Consider the following 14,605-nt stretch of genomic DNA (forward strand, 5'->3'; position numbering starts at 1 on the left):
GAAATAAGCATATGTTTGATCAAAACCTGTTTACAAGGTACAAGTATAGCCACTGATAATCTGATAATCGGTTCATATTCTTGATAGTGTTTTCGAAAACCTTTCAGTAAAGTGTAATCTTTGTTAGAATCATAAACGGATCAATGATCATTACCCCCCCCCCCCCCCCATCCTTCAATACTTAGTCTTAGCTTTATGATTGTGATAAAAGTAGCCCCCGTTGTTGTTTTATATAACTTTACATATAATGGAGTCATGTTATTTTGAATTGTTAAGTGGGAATGAATATTTTTAGTATAATTATATTTGTCCCCTCCTCATACCCCCCTCGCCACCTTTGTATATTTATTTAAAGGTCCAAAATGTGCATTTTCGATGTTCGTGATGTCTTCAGTATGTTTCACGCTTTCAGCAACCAGAAAGAATTACCCATAGAAGGATGATATAGTACTGTTTATGCTCGGGACGAGCACGTCGGGGGAGTAGTGGAGAATATAACCGAAAGAAAAGTGACGTTAAGAACTTTTACAATAATTCAAAAAGTGCTTTATATGAACATTATTGAGTGTCGTTTTAAATTGAACATTTCTTGTTTCAAATGTTTCTTTATTCTTAAATACAATGTTTCTTTATTTCAAATACCTAAATAGATTAAAGATTATAGATTTCAATAATTTACAACTTAATCCGATGGCAGTTAAAAGTGCGAAAGATAATACATGTAACTTACACTCAACTACAAAAGAAACAATTATCGCTATTTTATCAAGTTTAGCCGGAGGACAGTAATCCGATTATTATTGCAGAAGATTTGAGAATAAAAGATATATTTTATCAACCTTTTGTAATGTTTTAAGATCCTTAACTTTGAATGAATGTATAATTGTTTTGTAAAATGTTGCTTGGACAGTCTTCCCCTACCTTTCAAGCTGTAAACTTGTGTGAATAAATGTGTATATATTGTATACGGTCTTGCGTTCAAAGCAGCCACAGTGTCGATGATAGACCAACAAACTGTAATGTAACCCGTAGGGATTTACGGGGTTATATATACCTTAACCTAGACGCTCAAAACAAACAAAAATTGAAAACCAGGAATCCAATTCTTTAAAATGTATTCAATGTTCCCTATCCTAATGAATAGACCAGAATAACTTTCCTTAATTAGTATTCCCTATCCTAATGAATAGACCAGAATAACTATCCCTATCCTAATTAATAGACCAGAATAACTATCCCTATCCTAATGAATAGACCAGAATAACTATCTCTAAATAGTGTTCACTATCCTAATGAATAGACCAGAATAACTATCCCTATCCTAATGAATAGACCAGAATAACTATCTCTAAATAGTGTTCACTATCCTAATGAATAGACCAGAATAACTTTCCCTATCCTAATGAATAGACCAGAATAACTATCTCTATCCTAATGAATAGACCAGAATAACTATCTCTAATTAGTGTTCCCTATCCTAATGAATAGACCAGAATAACTATCCCTGTCCTAATGAATAGACCAGAATAACTATCCCTATCTTAATGAATAGACCAGAAGAAATATCTCTATCCTAATGAATAGACCAGAATAACTATCCCTATCCTAATGAATAGACCAATACAACTATCCCTATCCTAATGAATAGACCAGAACAACTATCCCTAATTAGTGTTCCATATACGACGATTCTTAATGTTTCAATCAAATGTTTGCATCTACAATCAGTCGAAATGACGCATCTGATAAATTGATATTATCCAAGTAAAAAATCAACTTTTTATTTAATACTCTATCCAATATTAATTACTCGATGGCTCCAAATCTGAATAAGAAATGTATCCTCCTATTTAGGATGATAATATACAATCATTCAGAATATACCAAGATTGTTCTATAAATAGTTTTTATCATGACGGATGTCACTTACCTGATAAATCAACCGAAAGAGTGACAGATGATGAATCACCTTGTCCCAGGGCGTTCACTACTGAACATTTGTATGACGCTCGGTCAGAAGCACCCAGATTAGTGATTGTAAGATCAGGATTGGACAAGCTACCGCCTTCGTATTTGTTACCATCAACAGTAATGCCTTGGTTTCCTTTACTCCATATAACATTAGTAGCTGCAGGGTTAGAAACGTAGGAGCATCTTATTGTAATAGCCTGTCCGCGAAAGCCTTGAGACGGCTGTGTGATATTTACATCTGGTACATCTGTGAACATAAAAATAAACTTTCAATTGCATTGTAAGAGTCTTTTTAGAATAATTTCTAAAAAAAAAAAGGGGGGGGGGGTATTTCTTAATGCTTTACTGGTTTGTAATGCTTTGCGCCTATTTGTTTTTAATTTTTGTTCTACTGAATTTTGATTTGAATGTTGATGCATATGTCGTGTGACCTACTGTTTCAACTGTAACGAAAAAGAAAAAAAGGAAAACAACAACTCATTTTTGACGCAAATTATCATAGTTTTCTGAAAAAAAAAATCGAATGAAGAATTTGAAGCCGTCAGACACGAAGATTCTTTAAAAAAATCATATGTTGTTTAAAATGATTGTGGGACATTACAAAATAAGGTGTTCATTGGTAGCTACTTGTTAGTTTTTTGTAACTCCCAACAATCAGCAATTTTTTGATAAAATAATTGCTTTCGGAAATAAGCTGATTTATATAATGCTTACAAATTGTCTCAATTAAAGGAAATTGCAAAGTAAACATTTTAATGGTTGTACACGTGTAATCAGAAGTGATGATTCTTATCTGCTAATCGTCAGAAGATCGAATGTTCAACAAATTAACGATCATCAAAAATGTTAATTGGGCTACAAACATGTCACTTAAAGAAAACAAGTACATAATAAATGCTACAAATGTACTTTGATTCGGTGAATAAAAAAGCAATCCCAATACGAAATGTTTTTTTTTTGTCGTATGAGAGTTATGAGGAGATGAACTGAACACTTCGCCATCGTATATCATCACCGGAAGTCTGATTTTCATCGATCAAAACTAATTTCTCATGAGAATTAAAAGGTTTAAGTCGTACAGTTTAGGTTTTTTAAAGATTAAAAGGGTAAAATCCTGTATGATGTTGTAAATATAGTTCATAGTGCGATTCCTGGTATTCGGTGTTTTCTCTAGATTATATACCCGTATCCATGTAGTCAAACCTGCACTGGGATATATCCATGTCTTGATTTGGAAAACAGTTATAATATTTCGTCGGACCCTTGAATTAGTGTGTAAGCCATCCACGAAAACCATGAAAATTGGTATCCAACGAATAAAAGTACTTTCCAAGTATATTTAAGAGAATGATAATGCTCTTTCTCATTCATAAAAGAGGGAGAATTTCACTCTCTTACAAACTTACAATAAGGTAAAGTTCTCAAGGTTCAAGTGACCCTTTTACTTTTAACCAAGACTTGTTTTGATGGTCAGTGCGATGTTTGAAATCAATGAATGACTTCCTTTTAGGCATTTCATATTTCATATATGAATTAGTCTGAGTGATGTAAGACATTTCTTCTTATAGTGAAATTTGAAGGACGGGAATTGAAACATCATTACTCTGAATTTGGAGAAACTGTATAAGTTTTCTTATTCTGAGAATGAATGTGAATCTTATAATGTTTTACTGAGGAAGTATCTCTGTTTTTATTAACAGTTCAAATAATTTAATTTCTAGATTACAAGATTTGATTCCACAACAATGACATTCTTGGCATCAACTTTTACTTCAGTATGCAAGGTAATTAACTAAAATGGGATTTATATTAGTTGAAATGCTAATCTTACCAACTTCTAGTTATCTGAGTTTAGTGTTCGCGTATTTATTTGGCTGAATATAATGATTTACCTGATTGTTTTTTGTTTTTTGTTTTTTGTTTTTTTGCTTTTTGTGTTTTGACTTCAAACTTTTTAAATTGTGTGCAACTGATGTCTTTTGTAAACGAATGTACGTCTCACCTACCAAATCAAAAGAAAAGTATGTTTGATAAGTATTTACAGTCACAGGGTAATAAAATACAATGCTGTGTTCATTTTCTGTAAATTAATCGTTCATGAAATATTAAATAGTTCTAGGCACTGGGGTTTTTTCCCTAGGCATAAATTGATTGCCCGTATTCTGCACATCTCGGAATCTTTTGGTTTATTTTATGCCCTTCAAATTCGTATTTTATTCGTACCTCCAACTGTTTTGATTCGAGTGCAACACGAGAGTCACAAGCTTTCGTAGCCAAAATGTGTGTCTGGCGTAGCAACTAATAAGTCTGATATCTTTGAAAATGTTTACAACCACAAGGTCGAATCAGACACTAGTGAAGGACTCGTTCCCGAAGATATCAGTAAGTCAGTGATTTTCTGTTGACATGAAATATCAAAGATCTCTTTATTTCTTTGAAGTAATTTTTAATAAAATTTAATTCATTCTAAACAATAACTTTCATCCTCCAAGGTTAGCCGTATTTGGCACAACAGTTCGGATCTTTTTTGTGTTTAGTGCTCTTCAACTTATTATTTAATTTGCAATCAAATTGTTTTTATTTTAGTGAGTCTTTTGTAGACAAAGCGCGCGTTTGTCATACCAAATAAAAAACATGTTATCTTTGATGATTTTTTAAATTTGTTTCGTTTATGAGGAGTTTCTGCCATTAATTAATAATCATAACAGGATTTACCTCCCCTGTAATGGCAGCCTCCATGAAATTTTTGGAAGCTAAGGAAAATCAACAAAATACCCATTTAAATGTAATTGAAAAGGCTATAAAGGTTGCAAAAATCAAAACAAACAATGGTTTAAAGGTTTTGCTCAGTTTATAGACATTTATATGCACTTTTAATCGTTATATTGTGAGATCGTTTCATATTATGTTTACCTGTCTTTACATGTTTACATCATACGTGTACATGAACATTTCATCCGAAAAGGTAACATTGAAATTGACTCACGAAATACTTGTATCATCATGACAAACCTTTCAAATACAACATTAGAAGATTTGAAAACTCTAATTTTGGGAGTAGACACAAAAGTAAATAAATTTTGTGAGAAATTAGATACAATCGAACATAATTTTTCAAGTCTAGTACAGGCGGTAAAACAGGATGTGACACAAGTAAAGTTAGAGGTTTCAAAAACAGGTCAAGAAATAAAAGAATTACGACAAGATCACGATGAGTTAAAAAGAGGGGTTGAAGCTATGGAACTAAATGTGCAATCTCTAGAGGTAGAACAGTTGGAGTCAATGAGACAGAGTTTTGAAACAAAATTGACTAATTTACAAGAACAGCAGTTACTGCTTGAAAAACATGACCGTAAATATAATGTTTTAGTGTATGGCATGCCAGAAAAGAGTGATGAAAACATCTAGGCCGTTCTTGATAACCTTATGATAAATTACTTAAAAAAAGATAAACCTAAAGCAGATAGTTTTCCATTGGCAAATGCTCCTAGAATACCGGCTAGGCAGAATACAGAAGAAAGAAAACGCCAAAACCCTATCATAATAGGATTCATGCATTATGCTGATAAACAATTTTTATTATCGCATGGGTCAAATTTAGCTGGAAAGAATATCCGCATGGTTGATGATTTGCCTCCTTGCATGAAGGAAGCCCGGAATGAACTTGCCAAAATTGGCTATAAGTATAAGATTAGGTCAGAAGAAAAACTCAAAACACGGATTCGCCATTCAGGAGTCACTGTGATCCTTGAAACACGCAATAGTTTAAGAGATCAGTGGCAAGTTCGCAAGGAATTCCGTTGTTGCTAACTTGTACAGAACCTTCCTGTACTCCGTCACATACAAGTGTATCGACTATTATATAATTCATATACATGTATCTGCTTTTTGTCCCCAGCAATATACATATAAAGCTATATACTCTAAAGTGCGATGGGGACGCTAAATCGCGATGGTCACGCTAAAGTGCGATGGTCTACGCTAAAGTGCGATGGTTTGATACGCTAAAGTACGATAGTCTGTGTTATTAAATGGAACACGCTAAAGTCCGATGGCTCAATACGCTAAAGTGCGTTTTCCCGACAACAATGGAAATCAACAAAAATGAATATTTTTCAGTAGTTCGGTAAAATTAATTGATAAAGTAACATAAACTTATTGTTGCTTGTTGAACGTACAGTTGCAAATGTCACATGCATATACAGGACGATCATACGCATGATCATTTGATCATTTATTCTGAAATAATTTTAGTATTTCTACTATTCAAGTTAAGGTTACAAAATATAAGTTAACATAAGAGGAAAAGGAGATTCTGGAGATGGCTCACTTGGATGTTGAGGAATTAAATTCGTCCAATTTTAATTACGCAGCTTCTTCTATGTTTGTAATCAGATGTTATGAACTTGCGTGAAATAAAGTCTTCTTTTTACTTTCTAATGGAATCATTCTACAAAACATTTTTTTTACAATATGGTTCGTTATTTCTGTTAAAGATATGGATATACGTCAACTAGACAGTAACCTAACGACCAGATAGACTAAATGTCATTATTGTAAGCAACAATAGGTTACCGCATGGCCTTTAACGCGGAGCATTGGCTTTCACCGCATAGTATTTTAACTTGAACGTATATACTAGCAACTGCAATGTACCCATTACACTTTTTTGAAAACTATCGTACTTTGAATAAAAAAATGAGACACATATATACCCAAGACCAAATGTCGTTGATATATGCAACTAATAACTACGGCCTTTAACGTGGAGCCTTAGCCTACGCCGCATAGCAATCTATATATTATATATATATATATAGGGCCACACAATGTCCAGTGTAAAACAAATAAGAAGATAAAGACAACGGCTTGATTAATAAACATAATAATAAACGAAAAACTACAATAATAGGAACACAGAAACAAACGAAAACCATTGCCTGAACCCCATTCCTGTTACACCATCGCACTTTAGCATGCTATACCATCGCACTTTAGCGTGTCATACCATCGCACTTTAGCGTTTGACACCATCGCACTTTAGCGTATAACATCGCACTTTAGCGTGGCCATCGCACTTTAGAGTACAATCGCACGTTAGAGTCCTACATATAGATTTGTACATTTTTCCTATTTTCTGATGTATTTACTCTATTCTAATACATTTTAGAATACTACTATGAGTGTAAGTATATGTATGTTCTTACATGTGCTTCTACGTGCTTTTTGTGCTAGCTTTTGTTAATAATACTGCAAATGAGCGATGGATACTATTACTAATATAATCAAACATATATGGAAAATCTCTGTTATATAACTATTTAAAAATGAATCAATGAAAAATAAATTCAGAAATAAATTATTAAATTAGTTCCATATCTGTAATCACCTTACCTTGTATACATGTATATAAACATATTTTTATAGTGTAATATTCTCACACGCTGGAATGTTACCGTTTGATTGATAAGGACTAGTAGAGGATAGTTTACTGTATGATATAGCATATATTGAAACCGTCAAAGCAAAAATAAAACAAGTTAAGGATCAATATGCAACTTTAGTATACAATAGAGATACACTAGATCAGGTGGATTGCTTAGATATTCAATTCACAATAAATGATCAACTGTGCTTGGAAACATTAATGACCGAAATTAGGGGTAAAACAATTTCCTTTGCATCCTATAAAAAGAAAGAAAAAAATAAATTGGAAGATGCTCTGGTAAATGAAATTCAAAAATTGGAAGAAAATATACAAACCACAGAAACTCTAGAAAATCTCAACCAAAAAAAAAAAACTGAATTACAAATTTTAAGACAAGAAAAAATGCGTGGTCATTATGTACGTTCAAAAATGCAACGGGTAGAAGAAGGAGAAAGATCCTCCAAATATTTCCTCAATTTAGAAACTAAGAATTTTGTTAATAAAACAATTCCAAGAATAGTCAATAATGAAGGTCTTTGTATAAACAAACAACAACAGATTTTAATGGAAGCCAAAAATTTCTATAAGGACTTATATTCAAAAAAAGATACAATAGAAAATGTTGATCTCAATAAGGAAATTCCATATTTAGATGTCCCTTAGTTAACAAATGAAATAAGAGATACCCTTGAGGGGGAAATTTCTTATTCAGAATTACCAGCAGCCATTAAAAGAAGGAAAAATAACAAAAGTCCAGGATCGGTCGGATATACCAGTGAGTTCTTTAAATTCTTTTGGATAGATTTGGGCAAATTTGTTCTTCGGTCAATCAACTATGGCTATAATATGGGTGAAATGTCAGTATCTCAAAAAAAGGGAATACATACTTGTATACCAAAGGGGGATAAACCAAGACAATATATGAAAAACTGGCGACCTATAAGTCTTTTAAAGACAATATATAAACTTGGGTCTAGCTGTATTGCAGAGCGATTGAAGTCTATCTTGTCACTTTTAATAAATAATGATCAAACAGGGTTTATTCCTGGAAGATATATTGGTAAAAATACTAGATTAATTGATGATATTTTATTGTATACAGAAGAAAATGACATACCTGGTATTCTCTTCCTTATTGATTTTGAAAAGGCGTTTGACTCAATTTCTTGGAGTTTTATTAAAAGCGTATTGGACTTCTTCAATTTTGGACCATCTATTAAACATTGGATCGTTACTTTTTATACTAAAATTCAATCTGCAGTAACTCAAAATTGCCATCTCTCAGAATTCGTTTCGATTCAGTTAGGCTGTCGACAAGGGGATACCCTGTCATCATATATATTTGTACTGTGTGCAGAGATACTTGGTATACTTATACGAAATAATGACCAAATTAAAGGAATTACTAAAGATGACTCAGAGTATCTCATCTCACAATATGTAGATGATACTTCTCTTATACTTGATGGATCACCAGAATCTTTGGATGCATCTCTCCGTACTCTAGATAAATATGCAGATTTATCAGGCCTTAATTTAAATTTAGACAAGACGAAGATTGTTTGGATTGGGAAGAAAAAGTTTAGCCAAGAAACTATGTGTGTTAAGTGGGGATTGGAATGGGGTTCCAGCAGATTTACACTTCATGGGATAAATTTCTCCGTTAACCTTAATGAAATTGAAAATTTAAACTATGACCCCAGGATGAGAAAAAATCGAAAATACTATAAAAACTTGGACAAACTAAATTCTCTCCCCAATTGGAAAAATAACATTGATAAAAACACTTATAATATCAAAATTAAACCATTTATTCCTATCCATACCTAGTGCAAATAGTACAAAACTTAAATATTTTGCTGACAAAATATTCTCCTTTATCTGGGATAACAAACCAGATAAAGTTAAAAGAGAAACTCTATCCAAACCACACTGTTCAGGAGGTCTCAAAATGATAAAAATTGAAAACTACATAAAAGGTTTAAAATTAACCTGGATAAGAAGAATTAATAAAAATAATTCAAAACTTGTAAAACTATTCCTCTTTTCAGAAAATTTGAATTTTTTGGAAATGCAATTTCTGGGCCCATATAAAAAGCTGAAAATCTATTTTGGAAAGAAGTATTTGATGCTTGGAATGATCTTCAAAATATTCAAGATAAATCTCAAATTAACACATGCAATATATGGAATAATGATGAGATAAAGATTTGTAATCAATCAGTTTTATATAAAGAATGGACTAAAAAAGGGATTTGGCTGATTAATGATTTGTTAGATGAATGTGGAAATTTCATGACGTTTGATAACTTTAAAAATGTATACAATATCAAAACTAGTTTCCTTACATATCAAGGCTTAATTTCTGCAATAAAAAAGTATTTAAAAGAATATAATATATGTCCCAGTGACTTAGTGAGGAAAAATTGTCCAGTTTTGCCCTCAGTTATTAAAATATTTTTTAAATCCCCGAGAGGTTCTAAAGATATGTATAATATTTTAAATAGTAAAAAGTCAAATCTTCAACAGAGTGAACAAAAATGGTCTATACTTCTAAATACAAACTACAATTGGAAAAATATCTATATATTGCCCTTTTATATTACTAAGAATTCTAAACTGCAGGGGTTTCAATACAGAATAATACATCAAATTTAAGCCACGAATGAACTTCTCTTTAAAATAAAAGTGAAAGATACAAATAAATGTAGTTTTGGGTGTGGAGAGGTCGAAACAAAAGAACATATATTCTGGACTTGTCCGTATATATCAAAATTATGGGAGGACCTTAACTCCTGGATATTCGAGAAGATAGAAATAGAACTAACTTTAAATATAGGTTTGGTTTTATTTGGCATTCTAACGAAAACCGATAAAAATGATATAAGAAACTTAATAATTCTGTTAACAAAATTCTATTTTTATAGAAGCAAATTATCATTAGAACAAAATAATATGATAGCACTAAAACATTATTTAAAAGAAAACTTATTAATAGAAAAAAATATATTTTATAATAATAAAAGTCTGAGTAGGGCAGAGAACTGCTGGAACCCCTGGACCCCTTTATTATCATAAAAACAAAGATAAACAACAGACACCATATGTTGTATAAATTAAAAATATTTATTCTTTGTCCAAGCAGCCTCTGTCTACATATTCTACAATGTATTAAACTATTTTACCTGTGTCTACTAATTTAGAATATGTTGTATATCTTCTGTCTATATATTATATTGTGCATAAAATGTGTATAACTTACTATTATGTTCATTTACAAATAAAAAGAAATTCATTATAAAAAAAAATAATCAAAATATATTTACATTTAACTTCCACTGAAACAGTTGCGTTAGCATTACCATAGGTGTTCGAAGCCCTACATTTGTATGTTCCAGCATCCGTCCGTTTTGAGGAAGGTATCTGAAGTATATAACCATCGGAAAACTGTGTAGTGGAATTGCCCTTAAACCAGATGTATGTTATTGTTGGACTGCCCTGAACTGTACAGTAAGCTGTTATAGTCTGGTCTTCATTTACAGATATTGGACTGGGACTTATAGCAATTGATGTAGGTGCATCTAAAAAATAAACATTTAAAACTGTATATACCAAGAAGTTAGGCACTAGAGGCTATTAATATAAGAAATAGCTGCATAATCATATAAAACTTAAATATGTTTTTTTCTCTGAATACAGAAAAGTACTATTTCAATGATTGTGTTTTTGTCTCCTTCTGAATACAGAAAAGTACTTTTGCAATCATTTTATCAAAAGATGATTATAACATTTACCTCCAGTAACAGTTAGATAGACAGTATTACTAGTTCCTGTTCCCTCGCTGTTGGAAGCTTGACAAAAATACTGTCCTTGATCACCTGATTGTACACTGATGATAGTAAGAGACGGGTTAAATGTCGTTCCTCCACTGTATCTGATACTACTTAAATCCATAGTTGTGTCGGCATTATTTACATTTCTCTGCCATAATATCTGAGTAGCTGCTGGTGTTGATATCACGATACATCTAATTGTCACAGGACTTCCCACTTGGACGGAGGAGACAAGTATTGACGCTGTTACATTTGGGATATCTATTTATAAGAACATATCACATAGTTGTACTGTCGAATTACATCATCATTACTTCTTGAAATTGCAATCCGATCAAAAGAATAATAACATTTAAAACCTCAAAACATTATTGTGATTGAAATATTGCTCATCAATGTTATATTGTTATGAACAATGAATAGACGTGTTATGATTAAATCGGTATATAAAAATGGAAAACATATTGCTTGTAGTTGGTTTTTAAGGACGTTTGCTCCTCTTGATTTTGACTTTTTGTAAGATATTCGGAATCCTTTGGTTTTATCCATCTACTGCCATTGCACATTTTGCCAGATAACCCCTACTTTTCTTTTCATAATTTTATCACATATAGTTTAAAAAGCCATATTTGAAGATCTTATAAAATCCTTGTTATTTTTTCATAGTTTTTGAAAGAAAAAAGATGGCAATGTTAAGTGTATGAATACTCTAGAGAGAATCATTTCCCGCAAAATTTTCAATGGCTTATATCTCGAAAACAAGTACACGGGCCCTTCTTTTTTTCTGCGTTTTTAGTTCTATTATTTATATACAATTTATAACAGTCTTTTAAAAAGCTTGTTATTTTAAAACAGAGTAGCGAACATCCTTAATGTTAACTTACTTTCATAGCGTAGTAAAATCAAAATAATCACATAAAGATGCAGTCATTCCGATGCAGAAGTCGTATTGCTCATTTAATCTAGCATTTAGAACTTACTTCTTTGATCTTATACAATTATTTGATGCTCCAGCACCTTTGTATACTTACTTCCAATAACATCTAAGAATGTCTCTGAACTTTGACCTGTGCCAACAATATTAGTTGCATGACATATATATTTGCCTTCATCAGATATGTCTGCATTATTTATAGTCAGTGACGGTGACTGTGTAGTTGATCCGGAATATTTTGAGGAGGAAGCAGGATTTAGAGTTTCAGTATTGCCATTGTTGATCTGACGTGTCCAGTAAACAGCAGTGTGTGCAGGGTTTGCTGACACTACAGACGCAAGTGTGATGGTATTCCCAATGTTTGATGAGTAAGTTGATTGACGTACTGTTACTACAGGGACGTCTAAAATAAAATAGATTGAAAAAAATATAGAGATGCAAAATGTATGGTGAAATTTAAAAGAGGGAGCCACTGGCTACAGATTATCGGAGAAGGTGTAAAAACTGAATTTTTTACATTAAACAGGAAACAAACGGATGAAGCAACTACAATCTATGAGGAAATATAAATTTTAGAATCAGTTTAAGTCAAATATCAGTATTAGATGATGGTATTATTCATATTAACACTTTATGATTTTAAAGCACAATCAGTATGTTGGTTTGAATTTTGTCATAATAAATTATTTGTCGTGTCGGGCTTTTTATAGATGACTATACGATATTGGTTTTTTGTTTACCATTGACGGCCGTAAGGTGATATAAAAATCATATATAGCTGCTTACATTTACGTTGTTTGGACTCAGATATAGTTGTGCCATTGCCAATCTTACCACTTCTCACATTAGTGTAATGACTGGGTTATAGGCGAGCACATTTTAAAACAAAATATTTTTTCCTCGTTGTATGAAATAACTAATACTATATCTTTTGAAAACTCATGGGCTGTTTATTTGGTTTTGAACTATTCTTTTTAGTTTCATAACTAATGCTTACATTGCTTACTAGAACTGAAATGGTGATTTCGTATTGGAATATATACTCACTTCCAATAACCGTTAAAGGTCCTTGTATACTCTGACCAGTTCCAACTGAATTGGCGGCTAGACATATATAATTCCCAGCATCATTACTATTGAGATTGTTTATGGTTAGGGATGGTGTACTGACCGATGATCCAGTATATCTTGAGTTAGACATGTCTACAGTGGAAGTTGTACTTTCCGATACTTTCTGCCAGTAAACAGAGCTAGCAGCAGGATTTGCGGATACAGTACAACCAAGTGTAATTGTATCACCATAATTACCAGTAAAAGATGTCCGTGTAAGACTCACACTAGGAACACCTGATAGGATATAAGTTATTATAAATAATATTTATATCTTCATATATATTATGATATAAACAAGATAAATTGTAGAAGTACTAGTGACAATCATAGTGTCTACGGTATTTTGAAATCTTTTATGTTGTAATTTTCAATCTCTCTGTGGTGCATAAAGCACAAGAAATATACTTGATTTCATCACTTTATATTGTAACAGACTTTATATATATAAAGGCGGGTGACATTTTCAAAAACGACTATTCGGTTTTATTCTTTTAATTCACCTACCCCACAAACAAGGATAGTTAAATATCTCCACTCCATGTTGTGTTACTATATATTAAATCGTACTGTGCAATATTTTGTACAAATTAAATTCAGTCGAAAAATAGTTTTAACCTGAAAATTTACCACTTGTGTTTCAACGTAAATTATTAACAAGTACTTTCTAATTCGTTTAATACAATTCATTTATTTGTGCTTATAAAATGTTTAAGTAAATTAAATAATTTGAATGAATAATATTGTCTGGTTTTCATCATTGTTTCAAAACACGACCCCTTTTTTCAATTTTCTTTTCACATTGTTTTTTTTTAACCAAAATCATATCTAGTAATTATTCTGAGTTCAGATCGCATTTTTTGCATGTTGTTACAAATTAATATATAATTTTAAATGTTTAGCCTTTTCAGCAATCATTAATTCAATCCCAATGACGGAATTCATTTTCTACGTGATCATTTCTTTATCTGTATATTAAAATGTTAAAATTATTCCTTTATGTAAAAGTTTATTTGACAAGTATCATAAACACAATTGATAAATATTTTCACTATAGGTATTCATTAAATGAAAATTCAGAATAAATGCGACTCCTTTATATAATAATCTTTACGGGAATAACTTTTCTTAGGTAATGTCTCAATTGACATGTAGGCCTTTCAAACTAACGATTACTGCTACCTCTAAAAAGGGTAGACTCACTATCAACTTGCAACGATGTGACGTTTGTCAAGTATTTACGGCAGAGCGGTTATGATATCCAGCTGTTGAGGGAAGGCAATTCTTCTTTCTCTCGTGAACTAACCAGAAGGACAAAATATAGAAAGC

The 14,605-nt window shown here is 31.8% G+C and overlaps 1 protein-coding gene across 1 annotated transcript in view; it reads right to left on the reverse strand.

Annotated features, from left to right (window-relative positions):
- The window catches only part of LOC127739143 (hemicentin-1-like), a 56,176-nt gene that overhangs the window by 22,976 nt on the left and 18,595 nt on the right, over positions 1 to 14,605 (reverse strand). Inside the window, exons 8-12 of the mRNA XM_052250739.1 lie at positions 13,214 to 13,513; positions 12,264 to 12,569; positions 11,194 to 11,493; positions 10,726 to 10,980; positions 1,931 to 2,218 (exon numbers count right to left, since the gene is read on the reverse strand). Of these exons, the coding sequence (XP_052106699.1) occupies positions 1,931 to 2,218; positions 10,726 to 10,980; positions 11,194 to 11,493; positions 12,264 to 12,569; positions 13,214 to 13,513 (1,449 nt within the window). The remainder of the gene's footprint in view (positions 1 to 1,930; positions 2,219 to 10,725; positions 10,981 to 11,193; positions 11,494 to 12,263; positions 12,570 to 13,213; positions 13,514 to 14,605) is intronic.

The sequence above is a fragment of the Mytilus californianus genome, unplaced genomic scaffold (assembly GCF_021869535.1).
Source record: "Mytilus californianus isolate M0D057914Y unplaced genomic scaffold, xbMytCali1.0.p SCAF_1, whole genome shotgun sequence".
Classification (NCBI taxonomy): domain Eukaryota; kingdom Metazoa; phylum Mollusca; class Bivalvia; order Mytilida; family Mytilidae; genus Mytilus; species Mytilus californianus.